The 23183-nt window shown below is 34.4% G+C and overlaps 1 protein-coding gene across 2 annotated transcripts in view; it reads left to right on the top strand.

The window, feature by feature from the left end:
* Positions 1–23183, top strand: part of CEP85L (centrosomal protein 85L) — a 108361-nt gene that overhangs the window by 6923 nt on the left and 78255 nt on the right. For both annotated transcript variants that reach the window (XM_074333489.1, XM_074333490.1), the window contains exon 2: positions 6344–6505. In XM_074333489.1, coding sequence (XP_074189590.1) covers positions 6344–6505 — 162 coding nt within the window. The remainder of the gene's footprint in view (positions 1–6343; positions 6506–23183) is intronic.

Here is a 23183-nt window from a genome sequence, read left to right as displayed (position 1 = left end):
GTTTCAGGTCTTATGTTCAAGCCTTTAATCCATTTTGAGTTGATTTTTGTGCATGGTATAAGATAGGGATCCAGTTTCGTGCTTTTGTGGCTGTTCATTTTTCCTTACACCTTTTATTGAACAGACTATCCTTTCCCCATTGTATATTCTTGGCTCCTTTGTAATAAATTGACCATTATGTGGGTTTATTTCTGGGCCTTTTATCTTGTTCCATTGATCTATGTGTCTGTTTTTTATGCCTGGCACTTCTTTTTTTATATCTTTACATATTTAATTATCACAATAACTATAAAATAAGTTATAATTTTTTCTCGTTTTGCATGTGAAGAAACTGAGGTACAGATTGTCTAAGTGACTTACTCAACGTCTCAATGCTAATGAGTGGTGGTACAGAACTTGAACCCAGAAAGCCAGATATCACAGCCCACATTCTTTTCCATTAAACTGTGCTATTAATTTTATAATAAAAGAAAAAAAAATAAGACTATTGAAGTCACTTACCCTAGAGATACACAATATTGAAATGGAATGGACTGAGATGAAGAAAATAAATATTACCTTATTAAGTTTCTTCCATCTTAGCTAGATATTCTCCAGTGTACTACAAGATTTTTCTGTCGTCTCCCCCCTCGGGTTACTATTAATATGGATATTTTAAAATTTGTTTTAATGTTCTATTTTAATTTTTTTTTATGTTTTTTTGTCTTTTGACCCTGTTGGAGATTATTTTCCCGTGTTTATTAGGAATTTTGGCCATGAGCTTCTCAAACCATTTATAATTTTAGCTGCTTTAGAAAATGTTTACTGATCTTTAAATAGATACTTAGATGCAAACTAACTCAAGGAATAGTTTAAAATCTCCTGGATTTAAAAATAAACACAGCAACAACCAAAAAAAAAAAACAAAAAACTGTTTTACTCCTTCTAAAAGGAAGAATATTTTTTAGATCTAATTATAAAGTTAACAAAATTTTAATTTTATACTATGAACATTTATGGGGTACCCAGTGGTAAAAATGACTACATTTATTGAGATCCTACCTAACTGTGCAGCTTTGTGTGAGACTAAAAAAAGAAAAAGTTTTCTTTCACTGTTTCCAGTTTGGTGAGGGAGAAGAAAGTCATATACATATGGGTTAATTTAATTTAGTAAATGCTCCTGTGGAATTTTGAATGATATATTGGGAAAGAGCACAAAGTAGTAGTTATTTAATGCCATCTGGAGGAATCAGAGAAACATTTAGAGTAAATTAAATCTGTACTGGGACTCTTAAAGAAGGTTGAGAAGGGAAATAGCTTGGAGTCATGAAAGAACCTGATCTGTTCAGAGGCAGTGATTAGGTATGTGTGGCTAGAGAGTGTTTGTAGGGGAGCTGGAATGGGGGAAGCAGGGGTTGCAAAGTATTAGAAAGTGAGGCTGCCAACTGGTGAAGAACTTTGCCAAACTTAGTGAGTTTGAGTTTAATATGCAGTAAGGAACCCACAGACCTATAAATCAGAAGAACGACATAAATATATTTATTTTAAGAAGATAGGTCTGATAGTAGGGTAGACGCTGGCTCCAGTGGAGTTACTCCGGCAGGAGATCCTTGCAGCAGTCCAGCTCAACGATAAGATCTGCGACAGTGGGGACGGAGGAGAGAGATCTAATTAATACTTTTGAAATGGACTGATTCAGAAACTGATTAAATGTATGGGTTAAGGAAAACAGTTTTTTGTTGTTGTATTCCCTGGATTTATTCCCTTTTAACTTAGTTGTACATTAATTTCTATTGGTAGTAGAACTGGGGCAGTTGAAGGCCACTGTTCTGAACTTTGTGAAAAAGGAAAAAGTACTGTGTGCTTACTAACGTTTCAGAGATGTTAAAATGTGAGATCCGTGCATCTTCTGTCATATAAGGGTTACTGTGTTTTGATATTTTCTGTTTTGTTCTGTTCTATTTTATGTAAAAAAGTTGGTCTCAATCTACTGAATGGGTGATAACCTGCATTTTGAAAAACACTGCAATTTTTATTCATGATTTGTAGTATGTATTCAGCTTTTTATGTAAAATTGTAAATTTGCTTTGTCACTGGTCTTATTTTTATTTTCTTCTGACTTATAGTTGTCATTAAAGATAAGATTAGTTATTCTAAGTGCAGTTACAGATATATTAAAAGTATTGTAGAAGACCTGATATTGTATGCATTTTTGCTTCCAAGTTTAAAAAAGCTTAAGAAAGAAAATAAAATATAACAGGTTATTTCTTTATTTGATGTTAATCTTCGTATATTTTTAGTGTGAGGTATAGTAATAATTTTTAAACTAGGTTATCTCTGGGCATTTAGTATTCTGTGTGAAAGAATTGAAATTGATATTAAAAAAAATGTAACATACTGTCTTCCATAGAAAAGTCCAGTGTATGGTGTCATGGGATCTTTACTATTCTTTCAGAAGTGCTTTTGTCTTTGTTCTAGAGAAACTGATTTTGCCCAGTCATTGAATTGCTTTAATATGATAGGACCTAGGTAAGACTTTATTGTCAGAGATCCTTTTTTTAAGTGCATAGCACATGTCTAGAAATTAAGTAGTTCCCATTTCATTAGCATAGTCATAACTATTATGTGAGAACATTTTCTTTATTATATCACCTGGTGAGCATGTTTCATGGTGAGTTCTGACTGCTTTGTGATTCTGGATTGACTTGAATGGAGACAAGACACATTATCAGATTGAATGCATTCGATCTAAATGAAAGATGAGAATGTTATTTTATTCATGACATTTGTTGTCTTCAGTGGTCTAGGCATATAAAATATATTGGGCCTTTTTTTAAAAAAAAGCATATTTAAAGATTAAGACAAATCTGAGTTCAGGCTGGAGGAGATCAACTTATATAGGTAATTCTGTCACTTTCTTATGTTATTGTCATTTTGGGAAACCTGAGTTAATTGCTTTGCTTTCTTTAAAAGGAAAAGTTTAGCAAAATACCAAAAATAAGATGATTGTGATACCCTCATAAACAAATTAAAATATGTTACTGATTTAGAAGAGTAAGATGTTCTAAATAGGAGATCTATTTTTCCCATTGGTTGATCCAGTGATTTGTCTGCTGTGAATGGACATGTTATCTACTTCCTTCCTCTAGAGCTCTTTTGATGAAGATACCTTCCTGGAAAAAAGGCCATACTGGTCTTTGTCAAAGTATGGGAGTTGCTGTGTTTCCCCGGTAGACTCTCCTACAGCATTCAAAAGCTTCATAATTATTTTAACTAGGCCAAATAAAGTTGTGTACCCATTCTAGGAAAGGTATCTCCAAATACTTTCATTGACAGTTACTTAGCACAGGTATAGAATTATTAAGCAGTGCTTAATGACAAGTAAATTATTTGGTACATTAGTGGTAGGGGTTAAGCATTTTCAAAAAATAAAGCTTTCCCCCCGATTATCAAAATCAACAGTAATAATTACCAGAAAAATAAAAGCATAAAGGTCAAAGATATTGGTAATCCAACCATCTAGACGAAACTGCTCATAGTATTTTGTTGTATTTCGTTCCAGTTGCTCTGTGCATTCTTTGTTTGTTTGAATCTTTATTTAATCTGCTGGCTGCAGCACTGAATAAGATCTGGAACATACAGTTTTTGCCCTCAATGAGTATTACTATAGTCTAGAAGGAGAACAGATACATGAACAGGTAACTGCAGTTTCATGTAGTGGGTGCTCAGCTAACGACAGGTAAAAAGAGTTCAGAGAATTCCTAGACAAGATGAAATCCGAGGTTATTTGTGAATTTCCCATTAAATATTATTATTTAGATTGGCACATAAGCATTTTATACTTTTAGATATTTTTCATTATTTAAATGGCCAAAATTCTCTTCCTTTGTCTCTTTTGGATTAATTTGTAATTGGTTCTTATTAGAAATACTGTTAAGGGACATTCTTTTGTCTGTAACTCCACTCCCCCAAATGTTGGATTATTTCTTTTATTCCCATAGCTTTCTTAAGATATAGGCGAATACAATAATAACACATTAAAGTGTAAACGTGATGATTTGGTATAAATATACATAGTGAAAGGATTCTCACCAGAGTTAATTAACACATTTATCACTTCATATATGTTTATCTTTTTTTTAAAGCTGAGAATACTTAAGTTCTACTCTCTTAGCAAATTTCAAGTATACATGGCAGTGTTGTTAGCTGTAGTCATCATACTCTGCATTAGATTCTCAGACTTAGTCATCTTATAACTGGAAGTTTGTGTACTACCAGTCTCTTCCTGTTTTCCCACACCCCAGACCATGGTGACCACCATTTTACTCTATGAATTTAACTTTTGTTTTTTAATTCCTCATATGTTATACTATGCAGTATGTGTCTTTCTTTGTCTGGCTTATTTCACTTAGCATAATGCCCTCCAGGTTCATACATGTTACCGAAAATGGCAGGGTTTCCTTCTATTTTATGGATGAATAATATTCTATTATATATATACATCTCACATGTTCTTAATTCATTCATCTGTTGATGGACACTTAGGTTGTTTCCATACCTTGGCTATTGTGAATGCTTCAGCGAACATGGGAATTCAGATATCTCTTCGAGATAGTGATTTTGTTCTCTGGATATATACCCTGAAGTGGGTATCAGTTTATGTATTCACAAAAGTATATGAACATTTCCTGTACTATGTTGGACATCAATTTTTGAAATATTTGTCAGTATATAATAGTATGGATAATTTTATAGATTTTTAAGATTAAACACCTAAAAGCTTCGTTATCTTTTTTATTTTTCTTGTTATTAATAAGATTGCACATCTTTTCATATTTCTGGTTGCTATTTATATGTACTCCCATACTATTTATGCTGTTTGCTGGGTATTTGTAAAAAAAGAAATATGTCTAATAGATTTGTGCTTGGGAGAGAAAGTAATGGGCTGGTTGCCCTTTTTGATAAGAGTTCAGAGAGTTCATCTAGATGGGATATTACCTGCAGAGCTCATAGAAGAAAACATGTTGGTATATGGACAGATCAGAGTTAGGGTAGGGCTAGTGACAGATTATCTTCACCTGGTGCTTTAATGTGTGAGTGTTTAATCACATGAATTAAGGTAAATCCCATTCTGAGAGAGGTCTAGAATCCACAAAGTTTTAAGTGGTTGTTCTAGACCTCAAAGCTAGGAGGAGTGTCTAGTATTTTTTAAGCAAGGTTTTAAATGTATATAGTTTTTAAGGCTACTTATATACTTCATATATCTACAAAACCCAAACAAATTTAATAAATAGATTATACATCAATAAAAACTCAAAATAATATTAATGTTGCATAATATTTTATTAAAACTAAATCTTTAATGTTGGGATTAATATAGTAGAAAATAGCATCAGGTCTTGTTTTATTATTAATCTGTTTATGTATTTTGATTTTAATATTGGTATTAAAAGTGTGGAATAAAAATAGTTCACAGACTGGCACTGGCCTATGGATATACTTTGATTGGCATTGTAATAGACAATAAAATAATGAAATGAGCAAAAAAGTAAAATGATCGATAAATCAGAAAAAGGCAAATAAAAATTAAGTAACATGGACAACATAAGTGAAAATAATGTTCAAGAGAACATTGAAAAGTGAGTAAATTAGCTAAAAAATAATGATTTAATGTATTTCAAAAGGGAAAATGGAGCAAAGAGCCAGGAAGATGCTGTGATGTTAAACTTTTATCGAAAGATAACTGAAGAAATAAAAATTAAAATAATGCAGGGGTGGCCGGATGGCACAGTTGGTTAGAGGGCGAGCTCTCAACAGCAAGGTTGCTGGTTCAATTCCTGCATGGGATGGTGGGCTACGCCCCCTGCACCTAAGATTGAAAATGGCAACTGGACTTGGAGAGCTGCGCCCTCCACAACTAGATTGAAGGACAATGACTTGGAGCTGATGGGCCCTGGAGAAACACACTGTTCCCAATATTCCCCAATAAAAACAAACAAACAAAAAATAATGCAAAGTAATTTTAACCTTTAAGTGGTTAGAATATAGTAGAAAAAAACGTAGATTTTTTTGACCTTCCATGAGCATATTCTACTTATATTGCCATACAATATGATTCAGTTCAAGTGTACCTGAGCCCCAGTTCTCAGTTAATGCCTATGTATAGAATCACACATGCTTACATATCAAATATTCCAGAGCAGAGTGTTGACATTTCCAGATAGATGATAGATTTGGCGTTTCAAATAAGACAGCAATATGTGTTTAAAAGTTCAGCTAACTAGATGCAGATATGAGGTTCCTTCAGTTTTGCCTACTCATAGAAATTATAAATGTGTTAATTTTTGCCTATTTTTCTTTGTAGGCACAGATTATTCTTCATCAGCATGGTTACCTGGTAATGAACCATTGTGGCAAGTCACATCTGTTCCATCCAACCATCGGAATAACCATATCAGGAGACATAGTATAGCTTCTGACAGTGGTGACACTGGCATTGGAACTTCCTGTTCTGACAGCGTGGAAGGTGAGCTAAAATTCTTAATGCGTAGATATGATTATTCGGAGAATGGTTGTGATTGAGAATATTCAAAGGACTGTATTATTGTTCATAGCCAAAAACTGGAAACAATCCAGATGTCTTTCAATGGGCGAATGGTTAAGCAAAATGTGCTCTGTCCAATACTACCATTGCTGTAAACATATTGATACATGCAACAGCCTGGATGAATCTCCAGAGGAAAAAACGCAGTTCCAAAGGGCTGCGTTCTGTATGGTTGCATTTATACAGCATTCTTGAAATGACAAAATTATAGAAATGGAGATTAGTGGTTTCCAAGAGTTAAAGGGGAGGGGAAAGTGGGAATGAGCAACATGAGTTGTGCTGTGGTGACAGAAATGTTCTCTATCTGACTGTATCAATGTCACTATCCTGGTTTTGATACTGCACTATAGTTTTGTATGGTATTACCATGGGGAAGGAAGAGCATAGAATCTGGACTATTTCTTAAAATTACATGTGAATTTATAGTTTACTGAAAATAGAAAGTTTAGTTAAAAAAGTGAATGAAGGAAAAACTAATATGATCAGAGGGATAAATCATTTGACAATAAATAACACTGAACATTATTAAATATTCAAAAACTATTTTTAAATTTCTTAGTTCAGAACAATAAAACACGTCCTTTGAACGTTCTCAAAAAGGTTCAGGAACTGGTAGCACCACGCTTGCCAGGTTTGACCACTGTATAGTAACCATGTTTCCGCTTTCTGTAGTCTATTCTTTGGATGCAAGTCAGAGGGGAAGAATTCAACTACACCTTCTAGAAGAGGAAGTATCTGAATTTAATATCTGGAATTATTCTTTAAGATACAGTTATCCCTTTCCCATTTGTTTACTTATTCAGTTATTTGTATCAATATGGGCTCATGTGTAGACATGCTTCCTTTTTTAAATTAAACTTTAGACTATTAGAATTTCACCAATTTTCCATTGAGTCCTCCTGTTCTTAGTTCTTATCCAGGAGACCACATTACTTTTAATTGTAATGTCTCCTTAACCTCCTCTGATCTGTCACAGGTTTTCACTGTATCCTTGTTTTTCATGACCCTAACAATTTGGAGGAGGACTGGTTAGGCATTTCATAGAATGTTTCTCAAATTGAATCTTTCTGATGTTTGCGCCTGATTAGCCTGAGGCTATCGTTTTGGGGACGACAACCACAGAGATGAAGATGCTCAGATCCTATCGGGTACATGATGATAATATGACACCACTGGTGATGGGAACCTTGGTTACTTGTTAAGATGTGTTCGCCACATTTCCCCACTACAACACCATTATTTTTCTCTTTCCATACTCTTTTTTGGAAGCAAGTCTCTAAGCCCTCAGTATACAAGTAAAGCAGTTTAGAACTGTTAATCCATACTCTCCTGTATTAGTTTCCTAGGGCTGCCATAGCACATTACCACAAACTGAATATCTTAAAACAACAGAAATATGTTTTCTCACAGTTTTGGAGACTACAAGTCCAAAATCGAGGTGTTGACAGGGCCATGCTCCCTTCAAAGGTTCTAGGGACAAATCTACCATCCTTGCCTCTTCTAGCTTCTGGTGGTTTCTGGCAGTCCTTGGCATTCCTTGGTTTGTGACATTATACGCGTAACTCTCTCGATCTCTGCCTTCTTTACATGGCCTTCTTCTCAGTGTCTCCTCTGTGTCTTCAGAGCTCCTTGTGTCTCTCTCTATCTCTCCCTCCCTCCCCACTCCCCACTTTCCCTCTAAGTACACTGGTAATTGGATTTTGGGTCCATCCTATTCCAGTATGACCTTATCTTAACTTCCATCATATCTGCAAAGACCCTATTTCCAAATAAAATCACATTCACAGGTACCAGTATTTAATATTTTTATGTATTTTTATGGACACAATTCAATCCACAACACTCTTTATTTTAGACTTTGTGGTAAACTGAAAGGCATAAAATAATTGCTGAAGAGTAATTTGAAATGAGTTGAAAATAAAGCAGGAGAACTGCTTTGAGAGTTTTTAAAAACGTGTTACACGCTATTTGGTCTCATCAGTGAACTTAAAAAAATAACTTTTTTAAAGGAGAGAATAATGTGGGAAAGATTACAGATCGGAGGATTTAAAAGTTGCAGAGTAGATGTTTGGGGATTTTCTTGGTGCTATTGTAAAGCTGTTTGCTTTAAGCAAATCATACTTTTTAATTTTGTTCCTGTCTTACTACTTCTCAAAATAATTTATTGAGAGATAAATTCTTTAGCTTTTTGAAACTTTAGCTTAGAAACACAGTATTACTAATCTTTTATTTTATAGTCAGTTACTTCATCATCCATAGAACATTATGATATTGATTTGGGTCCAGCTGGGAATTTTCCTTCCTGTCTGTCCAGGGAGAGCCAGACTGGGCAACAGTATGTCAGGGCTGGGTTGCTGCCTTTTAATAATGACTGACTGAAAAACTGAAAATACCCCATTGGGAATATGACTATGCTAGTATCTTTTTCATAATCTCTAGAAAGTCTTTAATCTTGCCGTGTATAACATCTTTTGTGTTGTTACTTAGAAAACTGTCTTTTCGCTTTATTCTTTGAATTATTTTAAAAAGAGTTTATTTGTGTTAACAGTAGCAAAAATCACTGCTTTTCTCATGGACTAATTCATGCAGTAGTAAAAACAAGTTCCTGTAATCTTTTAGGGATAAAGTACATGATGCCACTTTCTCCTTGAATTGGGCTGATATGAAAATGTTGTATTTTTTGGCCTTCCATTAGTTCTTGCCAATACCTCCAAACTGAACTCCAACTCCTTTCCCTGCCTGTTTTTTATTAATACGTGAAACAACAAGTGATTTTACTGGTAGGTTACACAGCACTGTACGGCATATTTTAATGAACAAAGAGTCCATTGAGTTGAAAGCGTGAGCATAGTAGGTAGTATTATTTAGAGGCTATTCTATGGATAAAGCACTGTCAAAGTTTGAAGACAAAGGACAAATAGGGTGAGAGTTCTAGGAAAGGGTAAGGGTTATAAGAAAGGGCGGATGAAAATAAGATAGCGTAGCAGGACTCTGGAAAACTGACAGTAAATAACAGAAACTTGGGACTTCTGTGGAAAATGAATCATAAGTATGGTTTGAGTGATTGGTGTAGTGATGAATGATTTTGGTTACATTTTTTATTGACTGGAGAAGTGAAGTGTGTATACTCATGTTTAAAAAGTCAGCTATTTAAAAATGTTATCTGAATATAGGAAGTAGTTTTATCAGCTATATTGAAAACTATTTAGGAGGAAAGTTTGATGTCTTTGCTTATGTAACACTTGATTCCAATTAGTATATGGTTTTCCTCCTGAATTTATGTCTTTTCAGAAGTGCTTATGTTACCACTTTGTGGGAACTATTCATTTGTTTTTTACCTTCTCTGTTCTTTGGTAAGTGTCCTGAGTCTTCTAATTTATAAATCTTTGTTTTTCATTGTTGGATTTACTTCATGTAAAGGACTCAGGAAGATAACCTTTGTAGAAGGTTACTGAATGTTGAAAATGGCCTTGCCTTAGAACAGAGCTAATAGGTTGATATTTGTAATATAATCTAGATTTAAAACATGCTATGCATTTCGAGTATTTCATGGCAGTCTCATGTGGATGTGTTTTATATACTTTGGTCTTGATTATATAAATCTTTTTGTCGTCTACTAGCCATAGATCTATAAAGTGTTTATTTTTTATCATTTTTAAATTAAATAAATCTTTTTATATTATAAATATTATAGAATAATCTGAAAAGTGTTCATCTTCTTTGTACTATAACCTCCAGCTGAAAATTACCGTGGCATAGAATTATATTAATTTCTAAATAATATATATGAAGTTTGGACCAATGTTACCAAATGTAATTTGAATTTGTTCTACAGAATATTTTAGTTATCTGCCTTTAACTGTTATTATCATTTGACAGTGATAAGCACTTCACTGCATGGGGATTGCCCTGGTTCCTTTGGCAAAGGGAGTTAGTTAAGGTAGGTATGGTGGGATATAAAGTTTTGGGTTAGGGAAGATTTTAGATCAGAGAATTCTTGGAATTCTGAAGAGTTCTGTAGCTCAGTTGGTGATGGGGAAAAGGAATAATGTTAGTAATTCCTGCTTGAATTTTCTTATGGAGTGTGGGGGCAGAGCCCCAGAAAGTAGTTTACAGGCTCTCGGCCTCACGTGGAGGGGTGCTGGCTCGGGTAGTAGATGGCCATCAGCTGTGACTGATTGGCCGTCAGCTGTAGCCATTGAGCCATTAGCCACTAATATAACTGCTGCGGCTACGAAGGAGAGCCGAGGAGAGTGGAGGAGAGTGAAAGAGAGTCGCCGGTGGGTTGCAGACAAAAGGGACAGCAGGTCGCACGTCCAGTGAACCCAGCCTCCAGTGAGACCGTAGTGGTATGACTCCCCTGCCTATGGCTCCGTGGGTGTTCCTTTTTGGCCTCACCATATCCTGCGTTCTTGTATGGGGAGCGGGAGCAGAGACTCTGCATGACACCCCGCACGACAGGGGTCTGGAGTGCAGGCCCTCAGACGTAATTAGGAGGGAGGAAGGAACATTCCTCTGGAGTCTCAGAGCACAGTTTGCTGCTGGGCCAGTAGGTAGCCACGTGGAGGTGAGCAGTTCCAAGGGTATGATTGTACCAGGCTTCCATTTACTTGCTACCAGCTTCCAAAATTTGCTCTTTGCAAATAATAAGATTATGCTTATGCTATATAATTCAAATATTTAATCTGCAGTAGTAAAATTTGAGTTCTTATTGACCTTAATAACTATTTCTCTTTGGATACAAGACAGTTACAGTTGAATATAGGTGTACCTCTATATACTAAATGTAAATTCAATTTTGGGAGTATAGATCAAAGTACATAGAATAGTTTTTGCATGAAGTCTGTGGCACATGACTTTAAGTAAACAGTACGTCTGTGAACTAGCAAACCTTAAACAAACGGAATGGTACTGTCTGGTTTGACCCCCCAGTCTTCCACCCCACTCTCTGTTCTTTCTTTGTATTGTTTGGTTCAACCTGATGTTCCGAGTGATGCTCTTTGGACACTGCTGAATCCTCAAAGTCTCCTGTGAATCATCTGAAAAATAACTTGCATTCTTTTTTATTTTAATGTGTTTTATTTTAATTCCTTAAGGATCAATACATGAGTATAGAGTACATGAATACATGATTCTTTAAGAATCAATATATGAATATTGCATACATAATATATATGCTCTATGAATGGCATATATCCAGTTTTATAAGTAACCATTATATAAATAAAGGTACCTTTCCTTTCTTTCCGCTCTAACCTGCAGCTTTTAGAGGCTCGTTCATTTTTCATTTAATAAATTCTTATTGAATACTTACTGTGTTTCAAGAACTGCAGAATTGGAAAGAGATCAAAATGGAGGAGAGGATTACATCAGAATCTCAACAGGGATGGGCCTCTTGTACAGAACAGTGTTCTAAAATTGCCATTGAGTGATTTGCTTTTAGCTATGGTATTTTGAGATTTAAATAATGCTAATTGAGGGTGTGAGATTTTTATATTTAACAAGAAGTTAAGACACTAATTTAACCTTAGCAGCATCACTTTTTAGCTGTGGTAATTTGTACATGAGGTGTCAAGTTCCGGCTGGTAGGAAATAGATCTGTGACATGAGGCTAGATGCATCTGCAAGATTACTAAATCGTAACATAAGCCACACCAGTAGATCACCAGTTTCTTCTTAGGTTTTCTTTGCGGAGACCTGGAGTCCGTGTAAATAGCTGCTGTTGCCACAGAAATTAGTTTGAGAGGGAGTTGTTTTTGAAATATGCAGCACTTGTGTAGGGCATAACCTAGATGTGGTGCCAGAGCTGAGTGATTAAAGGAGAAGCAAGAGAAAACGGGGAGTCTAGGACCCTGAGACAAAAAAAGAACTTAATCTTTGCCTGGGCTTGGCTTTGTAACCTTCCGCAGGCTGTCTTCCTGTCCTGTGTCGCATGGCACTGGAGGCAGGCTGGCTTACAGGCAGTTTATCTTTTAAAATCTGAGTTCTTAAGTGTAGCTCAGGACAGTCTGTCTGGGCTAATTTTGATGCATATTTATATATTTTACTTTAAAAAGGTACAGATAGAGTTAAATAATTTTAAAAAATTCCCACCTGGTAATTTGTATTGGAGATAATTTTCTTATCTAATTAACCTCATTTATTTCAAATAGGAAGGACTGATAAAAATGGACTTAAGTCATATCTTCATTAGTTAGTTGTTTTTACTAAAAATAATAGGGCTGTTAAATAATATAAATTTTGAGGTCATCCTGCAAATATGTATCAGAAAGGAAAAAAATCAGAGAAGTTACCATTTGGTGCATTGTCCTTTATCTTATGAAGAAAGTAAGGCCTTTTAAGGTAAGGACTTGTTCAATCATTCATTTATCCACATAGCTAATGCTTATTGAGTGTCTATTATGTTAGAGGTTAGAATTAAACAGAATTTCCCCTATTCGTTGTATACATACAGTTTAGTAGAGAAGGCATTCCTGTCTGCCTTGACAAGACTTTAGGCATTCCTGTCTGCCTTTAGTAGACAAGACTTCCTGTCTGCCTTGTCCTAAAGCATGATGAACGGTGTGATAGGGGAAGTACGAAGTACTGGAGGGGGGGATGCATACCTAAATGCACTGGATTAGGGGAGGGACTCCTGGCAGAAGTGATGGTTTTTAAGCTGAGGCCCCAAAAGGTGAGTAGGAACTAGCAGAGCATCGCGGGTGGGGCAGGGGAGCAGCCTAGGCTGAGGACAGTGTGCTCAAAAGACAGAGGTGAAAGAACATTCTGAGGTTGCCTCAGAAGGGAGTAAATGATGCCAGGAGACCACATGAGTTGCAAGTAGGAGCTGATGGTGACTTGTTCATAAAAAGAGACAGTGGGAAAGGAGAAAATGGTATTATTCAGGAGATATTTAGGAGATGAAAATCATACATTCATTCTTTTTGAACAGTTCTATTTAGATGGAATTTACATACCATACAATTCACCCATTTGAACTGTACAATTCAGTCGTTTTAGTGTAGTCACGTAGTTGTATTTGTATTACCAGTGTTAGTTGTTGGACATTTTCATTACCCCGGAAAGAAACCCCACTCCCCTTAGCCATCATCCTCCAACTCCCCTTTACCCCAAATTCTAGGCAACCACTAATTCTGGAGGATGTCATAAAAATTTCCCAAGGCTTTCTCTTTTCTTTGCTTGTATATTTTACTGCAGTGGTTAGGTTTTATTAGTGTACTTTGCCAAATTGTTTCTTTAAAACACCTCATCTTAATGTAAAATATCCTTTCGTTGTTACTCTTCATCCTTTTTTTAATAGAAAATTTCAAACATATACCAAAGTGGAAATAAACTAAAATGGTGAACACACATGTAGTCAACATCAGATTTATACAATTACAAATTATAATACACGACAATCTCATTTCAGTTATTCTCTGCTTACCCCCACACCTTGGTAATATTTTTAAGTAAATTGAGAGTTCCCTCTTAACTTTTTAATTATAATAATAATATTTATTGAACATTTACTATGTACAAGGCACTGTGATTAAGAGGTGTACAGATTGTTACAGTAAATTCAAAAATTAGATGTTAGGTACAATTGTATACCCACCTTATAGGTAAAGTAAGTGGTATTTAGACCATTCTCTAACCAGTTATCCTTGTTTTATTTTATTAGTGGTCAGTTTATTGGTGAATAATATTATGTTTTTGCAACTTCATAACTTTGGAACTTTCAGGGCTCTGATAATGCATATTCCAATAACATGACTTCTAGACATTACAATGGATTCACTGGTCAATTGGCTTTAATTTAATAAAAATATGCCATAAATTTTTGCAGTATGAGGTCTTATACTTTATACTTGATTTAACACTTTTTTTAATATTAGAAATCCTTCTGAGGTAAAATATAATCTTTTTACTGGTGGAAAATTAAGACTCAGAGGACACTAGTAATATATCTAGGATTATAGCTTTTCAAGCGTTGGAACTGAGATTCTTCAAGTTTAACTCTAAAACCCTGCCCTTAGGCCCACTATGTTTGTTAGATATCTGTACTTGGAAGGGATAAACTAGAGGGAAAGAAGCCCTGAGAGGTGTAGTGTAGGATAGGTTAGGTAATACTACACTGAGAAATAGGAGACTAGGATTCTATTTTGAGATCTGTACTTGGTCAAGTAATTTAACCTTTTTGGACTTTAGTTCTTCATTTGCATATGGGAGTAGGTCAGAGGTTATGTACTGAACACTCTTTTGCTTGTGAAATAAAATAATTTCAAGGCAGTGTTCAAAACAGTTATAATTTCCTTTTTTTTTTTTTTGCCAACCAAATAACCCTTTTCCTTTGCCCTGCATCTCTACTTAAATTTTCTTGCTAATTTGCATTATTGCTTAAAATGAAATATTTGAATTTTAAATGATTTAATGTGGCATATAATGGCATTAACAGCTCTAGTAATTTTGCAGAAATTAAAATTGTTGGAGCTATATTTTGTTTTTTAATAGACCTCATTTGTATCTTCAGTGTTATTCATTTATCCATCCATCCATCCATCCACCTATTCATTCATTCATTCATTTTTTTCTGTTGTTTTGCTTCCTGTCCTAGTAGAATGTGAATACCTGAACCTGACCATGCGGAACTGAGTTGAGTCCATTTTAGAGACCGATGATGAACCCATATACTTCTGACCTGGAAAGGCTCTTTCATCACACAGCCTTGGGTTTAGGGAAGACTCTCCATCTCCCCAGACTTGCAGATAGATAGAGGACCAAATAATTTCTTGTCTGTTCTATCACAAAGTAATAATTTTGTTTTTGAGAAAATTTGCATTTTCAAAAATCACATCCCATAATTTAAGAGATTAAGTTATAGTTTGATTTGTAAAAAAAAATATAGAAATATGGCTCTTTGCAGGTAAACTGCCTGCCTGATGCTACTTACATTGAAACTAGTGGAAGACATCCAGAAAATGGTAGTTTGATTAAATTTTAAAAGGCACTGAAGAAAAAAATACTTAAGTTTTTGCGTTTAAAAAAAAAAAAAAATCTGTTTTTACTGACCAGCTTTTCAAATGGCTTTTGCTTTGAATTGTTGACCTCTTTAAACTGTACCTCAGATTGTCCAAACTGTAACTAAATTGCCAACAAGCCAACAATCTGGCTGGAGATCAGACATACCCCTTTAAAAAAAATACAGGGTTTTATCTTGTTTTATATAAGCTTAGAGAAAGAAGTTTCTTTGTTGTGAATGGTTGCTAAGAGAATGGACAAAAAAGACTTGAGAACTGCCTAATTTGTAAATACTAGACTTATGTAATTATTTTAAACAAGTAATTTTATAACTTTTCACTCATTTTCTGTTTTAGTAGGATTTAAGGTGGCTTCACAAAATACAATTGAGAAAAAATATACACTAGAAAACAATATGATAGGTAATAATGATTAGACAATAACAAAATGAGAACTAAGGTTTGCACAGAATTATGTACTATTGCTATCTGTACAATTGCTAAAAGAATAAGCCATACATTTGGCTGTAGGGAAACAAGTTTCTCACTATCCTTAAAATACAAGGAATAAAAGCAAGCAGTTTAGGAAAGCATGCTTTTCGTGATATTGATACCTGACATACAGTTTTCCTAATGTTCTTGACAGTTATTTTTGAATGATTATTCTCTTTTTGTAATCATTCTCAGACTCAATGCAGATACCATAATGCCAAAATAGGGCTTAATGTTTTAGGTTTATCTTTTGTAAACATTTTGCTGGCTTAAAAAAATTATTTGGAAAATTCTAGTCTAGGATTTTCACTTACTCTGTTAATTGTTATATTTTGATGCATGTAAAAAATCCTACGGTATACTTTTTCTGCCTTTCTCAAACTTTTTTTCTATCTTTTTTGCCTTCTTTTGATTGACTCTTCATGCCATTTTTCTAGTCTGTTAGAGTTATATACGTACTCTACCTATCTTTTTAAAATATAGCCTTATTGGGATATAATTTACATTCCATACAATTCACCCATTTAAAGTATACAGTTTAATATATTCTCAGAATTGTATAATTATTACCACAATCCAGTTTTAGAACATTTTTAGCCCCCACCCGAAATAAATCTATTAGCTGTCTGTCTCTCCCCATCTTCCTAGCCCTAAGTAACTATTAATCTTTCCATGTCTTTAGATTGCTTTGATCTGGACATTTCGTATAGATGGAATCATGTAGTATTTGGTCCTTAGTGAATGATTTTCACTTACATGTTTTCAAGATTTATTCATGGTGTAGCATGTATTAGTACTTAATTTTGTTTTATCCCCATATACTATTCCATTGTTTGGATGATACTACATTTTTTAGAATACATTTTATTTATTCATCAATTGATGGACATTTGGGTTGTTTTGACTTTTGATTATTAAGAATAATGCCTCTGTGAATCTATTTTTCTTTTTCTTGGGTTTATACCTAGGAGTGGAATTGCTGGGTCATGTGATATCTCTATGTTTAATCTTTTTGAGGAACTGCCACTGTTTCCTAAGCAGTGATACCACACCCCCCAGCATTGTATGAAATTTAGTTTCTCCACCCCCTTACCAACATGTATTGTCTGTCATTTTGATGATAGCCATCCAAATGGGTATGAAATGGTATCTCATTGTGGTTTTAATTTGCATTTCCCCATGACTAAATGATATCAAGCATCTTTTCATATGCTTTAATAAGGCCATTTTTATATCTTCTTTGGAGAAATGTCTATTCAATTTCTGCACCCATTTTTAAATTGCATCATTTATGTTTTTATTATTGAGTTTTTAAGGGTTCTTTATATAATGTAGATACACGTCTCTATTAGATATAAGATTTGCAAATGTTTTCTCCCATTTTGTGGGTTGTCTTTTTACTTTCTTGATGGTCTCATTTGCAGCAAACATTTTAAAAATTTTGATGATGTCCAATTTATTTTTATTTTCTCTTGTTGCTTGGGCTTTTGGTGTTAGAGCTGAAAAACCACTGCCTGACATGAAGATTTACACCTGTGATTTCTTCTAAGAGTTTTGTATTTAGGCTTGTGATTCATTTTTGGTTAATATTTGTGGATGGTATAAGGTAGGGATCCAATTTTATTCTTTTGCTGGTGGTAGTGTAGCTGTACCAGCTCTACTTATTCTTTTAATTGTTGATATATAAATTATAATATGCATCCCTAATTTGACTATCTATAATAGTGGTTAGAATCTTTTTCCTCCTTTCACAAATATAAGGACCTTTAAACATTGGAATGCTGATCCACCTCTGTTTTGAGTTATAGTCATAATTGACAAATATTATGGTTTTGTCCTTTTTTAACCTACAAATTAGATATTGTCTTATTGTTTTATGCAATCATTGTCCCTATGGGTTTTTTTTTTAGAGATAATCATGTTTACTTTTAAAGAAATTTGTTCCTTTCAGGGTTATTTTTCTTCTTCCTGAAAGAAACTAAGGGAATTTTAGTAGTTCTTTTTATGAGTCTATTGATAATAAGCTCTGTTTTTGTTTAGCTGAAAATATATTTTGTCCTGAGTCTTGAAAAATAGTGTACTTTTCCAAACAGTACTTGGGTACCAATACTTTTAACCTTTTGAAGCTACTATTTCACTGTGTTCTGGATTTCATTATTGGTGATGAGAAGTTAGCTATCATTCTGAGAGTTCTTTTATGAGTAGTCTGTCTTTTCTCTGGCTCACTTCTCATTGTCTGGCTGGCATTTTGTAGTTTCCTTATGATAAACTTAAGTCCTGCTCTACAGCTGTGTGTGTAATAGTGAAACTGTAAACACCAAAGGGAAGGACTATATTCATATTTTTATTGCAAATAATATGTTTGCATTGTCTTTTCTACTTAGCACAGTGCCTTGTGCACAATACATTCCTAGGAGATTCTTTAGTTGATCTATTGTTGAGATTCTGTATATAGCACTTTCCCTACCAGACTGTAGTTTAGAATATTTAAAAATATTTACCTGAAAATATAATAAATGCTTAGAAATGTTCATTTTTTTTTTTGAAGGATTGGGTTACATGTAGCATTAATGTTTTTTTCTCATGATATGGTTGTGACATTAGCAGCAAAGGGAAAAAGTATCATTGTGTTGTGTAAAACTGAAATATTGACTTTGAATTAGTTAACACTTTTGTTTAAAAATGTAAAATATAATATTTAATATTTACTGATACGTATTAAGCTGTTAATTTAAAATCAGAATATTTTGATACAGGCTTGTATAGCTTCCTGATTACTTTTTTTTTTAACTGTAAAGACTCATGCTTTGTTGTTATAATATATGTTTGGAGGGTATGGTCTTTTTAAATTTAATTATTTTTTACTTTAATAAGGATAGAGCAGAGAGAGACTATCCCCATATATAAGAGAAGATAGAATCAATGTATTCCACTACAGGATAAGAAGAACATGACAGTAAAACAGCACGTTGGAGTTTTGTTCAGAATTCAGAGTATATTAGCTTAAATATAATTGACTCGCATTATGAGGTCACAGCAGTGCCCTTATATTATTCCCTTATGAGCTGAAATCTGTCTGAAACCATTAGCTCTTCGGTGCTCTCTGTGAATGCTGTAAACCCTGTCTTTGGTTTTTAAGAGAACTACCCTCTGCTGGTTTCAGATTTCATTCTTACCTTAGATGTGGGCTAGATGCCATTGTAATAATTTGCATTTGGGATTTGTGGCTACAGTTAGATAATATAATAAAACACATTAGGAATCGCATTGCATATACCTCTAATTGACTGTTTCATTAGGGCAAAGTGACATTTTTAAATTGTTAAAATTAATATTTCCTGGACTAGTATCTAAAATCTAATAGTCCTTTTCTCAGATATTCATACTGTCAAATGTTTAATTCCTTTTTCATTAGTTCATGTGTGTGCATGTGTATATGTATGTGAATAGACTAAGCTTTAATTCTTAGTTTTTACAGTAATGAATTCTGATTGTCACAGGAAATCAAGTTTTACACTAGAACTCAGCTGTTGGTGATGGTTGAACTTGGGGTATTTAAGCATTAGTGAATAGAACCACAGAATCACTTACTAAAAAGTGTTATTTCCTGACCCTTCTCTATTTGGACTGAATCACAGTCTCTTAGAGCGCCACATCCCAGGTAACTTCTTTTGTATGCTAAAGTTTGAGAACTTCAGATAAGTGACTTTTAGTAGTAAATTCTACCCTCTATGTAATATTCTATGAATACCGTGTATCAGTTGTTTTCAGATTTGAGGGAGTAGATACTGCTAGTCTGTTATGGAATTGGTTTTTATCACCAACTGCTGATTTTCTATGCTGTTGGGAAATACTGAGCTAGCAAAGGTAGTCAAGAAAGTAGCACATTATCAGATATAAGTAGCAGCCAAGACAAGTGATCTCTGCTCTCAGAGGTTTCAGCTGTGACATGGAAAGTGAGACAGTCACCTGATACATCATTCATACTTTAGTAACAGTGTTCTTTGAGATATTTCAAACTCTTCAAGGTCACAAAACAAAACATCTTTGCAGAAGTTTGACCAAATACAGAAGTTATGCTCCTTGAAAATAAAACAAGACCTGTATAAAGTTAAATGTGAAAGAATCTTTCTCCTTTTCTTCTGTTTCTACTATGTAGGGGGTTACCTTTGTTTATTAAGATTTGAGTGTATTCTTTCAGATCGTTTCTCTGCTCATAAATATATGTCTTTACATATACTCACTTATATGTTAGCATATTTTCAATATTGATATATGTGCAAAGAGATTGCACCTCTTCTTTCAAACACAGGCTATAACAATTTGTGTTCCCATCATAGAAGGATATTATAGCCTTTAATAATTTTATGACTCTGATAAGGACTGCACTTTACTATTAGTGAGTTTGAGCATTTTTTTTTAACGTCTTCTTTATTTTGCATTTCTTATTTGGTAATTTGCTTGCTGATGTCCTTTCCCTATTTTTAAATTAGGTTGTTTTTTATTTTTAGTTTTGAAGTCTTTGTGTCATATAGACATCCAGCCTTTTGTCTGTTACACTGAAAATAACATTTTCTTTTAGCTTTTTCAATGTGTAATTATAACGAACATTTGCTTTGTGCCAGGAGTTCTTTTGAGTCATTTATGTGTAATATTTCATTTAATCCTCAGTGTTGTCATCTCCACTTTGTGGATGAGGAGACTATGATGCAAGGAGGTTAAATAACTTGATTGAACACATATGACTACTAAACAGGAGAGTCACGGTGTGCATCTAAAAAGACTGATTTCGAAAATTACACCGCACCTTTACACTATATCTTTACTTACAATTTTTTCTAATGTAAAAAACTGAGAATTTCAAATTTGATAATGAATCTCATTTTTGTTTTAAAAAATTAAAGATATTTTTAAGAGGCGTGATGATTTTAATACAAATATTCCTTTAGGAATACTAACAAACATTTATCTAGTAAGTAGATATAATACCATAATATAGTAACACAAACAATCGTTAGACTTTTGGGGACATTTGCCCTGTTTCTATTTAGAATTGACCTGAAGGAGCATATTCCCCTCTGTTTTCTTCTTGTACTGATTTCATACTCGCCCATTAATCTGCCTGTTGCCAATCATTTTGCCTTAATCCATCCTCAACAGTGCTACCAGAATCATCATCATAAGTGCAGTTTTGATCCTGTCACTCTCTCCTTTGTTTGGAAACTTTCAGTGATACTACATTTCTTGCTGAATGAAGGCCAGGCTCTTTCCTTAGCAGGATCTTTGAAGGCTTGTACAACTCTGCCCCATTTTTACCTTTCAAGAATTATTCTTGATACTTCATACTGCAGATAAATCATATAATTTGTTTTCCTTCTTTTGGAACCGTATTTTCTGGCTTTAAACTTAGATCAATTAGTGTTCTTAATCAGCAGAAGAAGCTGGCTGGCTGATTGAGCAGATGAGCAATTTATTTAAGCGTGTTTGGTACCTCCCAGAATTTGGGGGCAGGGCTGGAGAACCAGGCTTAAGGTTATGCTTGCGGGTAACATGCTTCACATCACCCCTGAGAACTGTCACTCCCCTGCCCGGCCAAGTGCTGGAGAGACCCACTAGTGCTGCCTCACTGCTGCCACCTCTGGCCGGAACTTGATTTGGCCACCTCTGCTGCTGCCATTGTGGAATGCTGACACCTCTGCCAGCCAAAAATGGGCTTCGCGCAGAAGCCCGTTTCCTCATGGGACTCACTTCCAAACTGCAATCTTGTGCAGGTGCTTCAGAATGTCTGCATCTGAGTGGCAGGGTATATGTTGGTAATTTGAGGTCTGAAATTTATTTTGGGAGGTTGGACTTACAATGTGGGAATTTTCCTGAGTATAAAAAGGATTCTGCTGAAGTTGATGAGAAGCTTGAATATAATAAGTGTCCACTATAATACTTCTGCTTGTATTCCTCCTTCTGTAATATTTTTTCCCTCTTCATCTCCAGATGAATAAATTCTTTGCAAAGTCCTGCTGGAATTCCATTTTTTGAATTAGTCCACCTGTTGTTTTTTTCTCATCTGAATTTTCTTATGACCTCAGTGTTTCTTTTCCCATTACTTTATTTCTTTAAAACAATATAAAAGCTCAGTAGTAATATTTAAATGTTTACTAATATTAGCCAAACAATATAGAAAGATAGTATATAATCTATGAAAGTTGCTTTTCACCACTCACCTCCTCTTCTCCCACACTTGAAATTGCTATCCCTTTTCTAGATATCCTCTGATAAAAATTATAATCTTTGCTTTTTAATTTGGCATATTTGATAATAATTTGGCACTTGATGGTAGTACATTAACTGCGTACAGAGTCCCTTATTTATCCTTTGGGCTTGCGTAGAGCCTGCTAAAACTGTTCCTGTGTGTAGAATAATATGTGAAGACCTGACGTAAGGCAATAGCTGTGGAGTCATTTTGGAAGTGGAAACTTACAACTTGGGGATATAGTGAACGTGCAGAGAAAAATTGGAATCAAAGTATATTCCAAGAAGAATTCTAGCTTGGGAAATAAACGATTGATGATGCCATTAGGAAAACTGGGAACATAAGAACTATTCTGTATCTGCAGATAAATTGCTGGAACCTTTTCAGATTATTTTCCAATATTTCAGGAGCTCCTTTATCCGTATTTCGGATTTGAATAGAGTTTTGGGAAGGTGCTAAAATGTTCAGTTTTTGGCATAGATTTTCCACAGTTTAGGAAAGACACTGAAAAATACCATTTTCTGATAGAGCTGTGTCTGAGTCTTTAATGCTGGATTATGAGTAACCCCTTCAGTGGGGGATGTATTTTTCTTTTAAAGGCACAGCACTTAAACAGGGTGAATTCAAACCTGTTTCCAGTTATTTTTCATCTCTTAGTAGATGGTAACTGGGCATGTATTTTGTCATGTATACATTTTCAGAAAATAATGTTTAAAAGTTTGATCTGTTTCAGATAAAAGAATAATGATAATAATAACAACTCTCTCATTTTGATAAAGTGCCTCTGAAAAACTTGTACTGGCAAACCATATTCAAATTTTTGTTTTGGCATTTTGCCTCATTTTTTCCCCTGTTAATTACA

The sequence above is a fragment of the Rhinolophus sinicus genome, linkage group LG05 (genome assembly GCF_036562045.2).
Source record: "Rhinolophus sinicus isolate RSC01 linkage group LG05, ASM3656204v1, whole genome shotgun sequence".
NCBI lineage: Eukaryota > Metazoa > Chordata > Mammalia > Chiroptera > Rhinolophidae > Rhinolophus > Rhinolophus sinicus.
The sequence above is the reverse complement of the archived record's forward strand: the minus strand, read 5'-3'. Positions and strand labels throughout refer to the sequence as shown.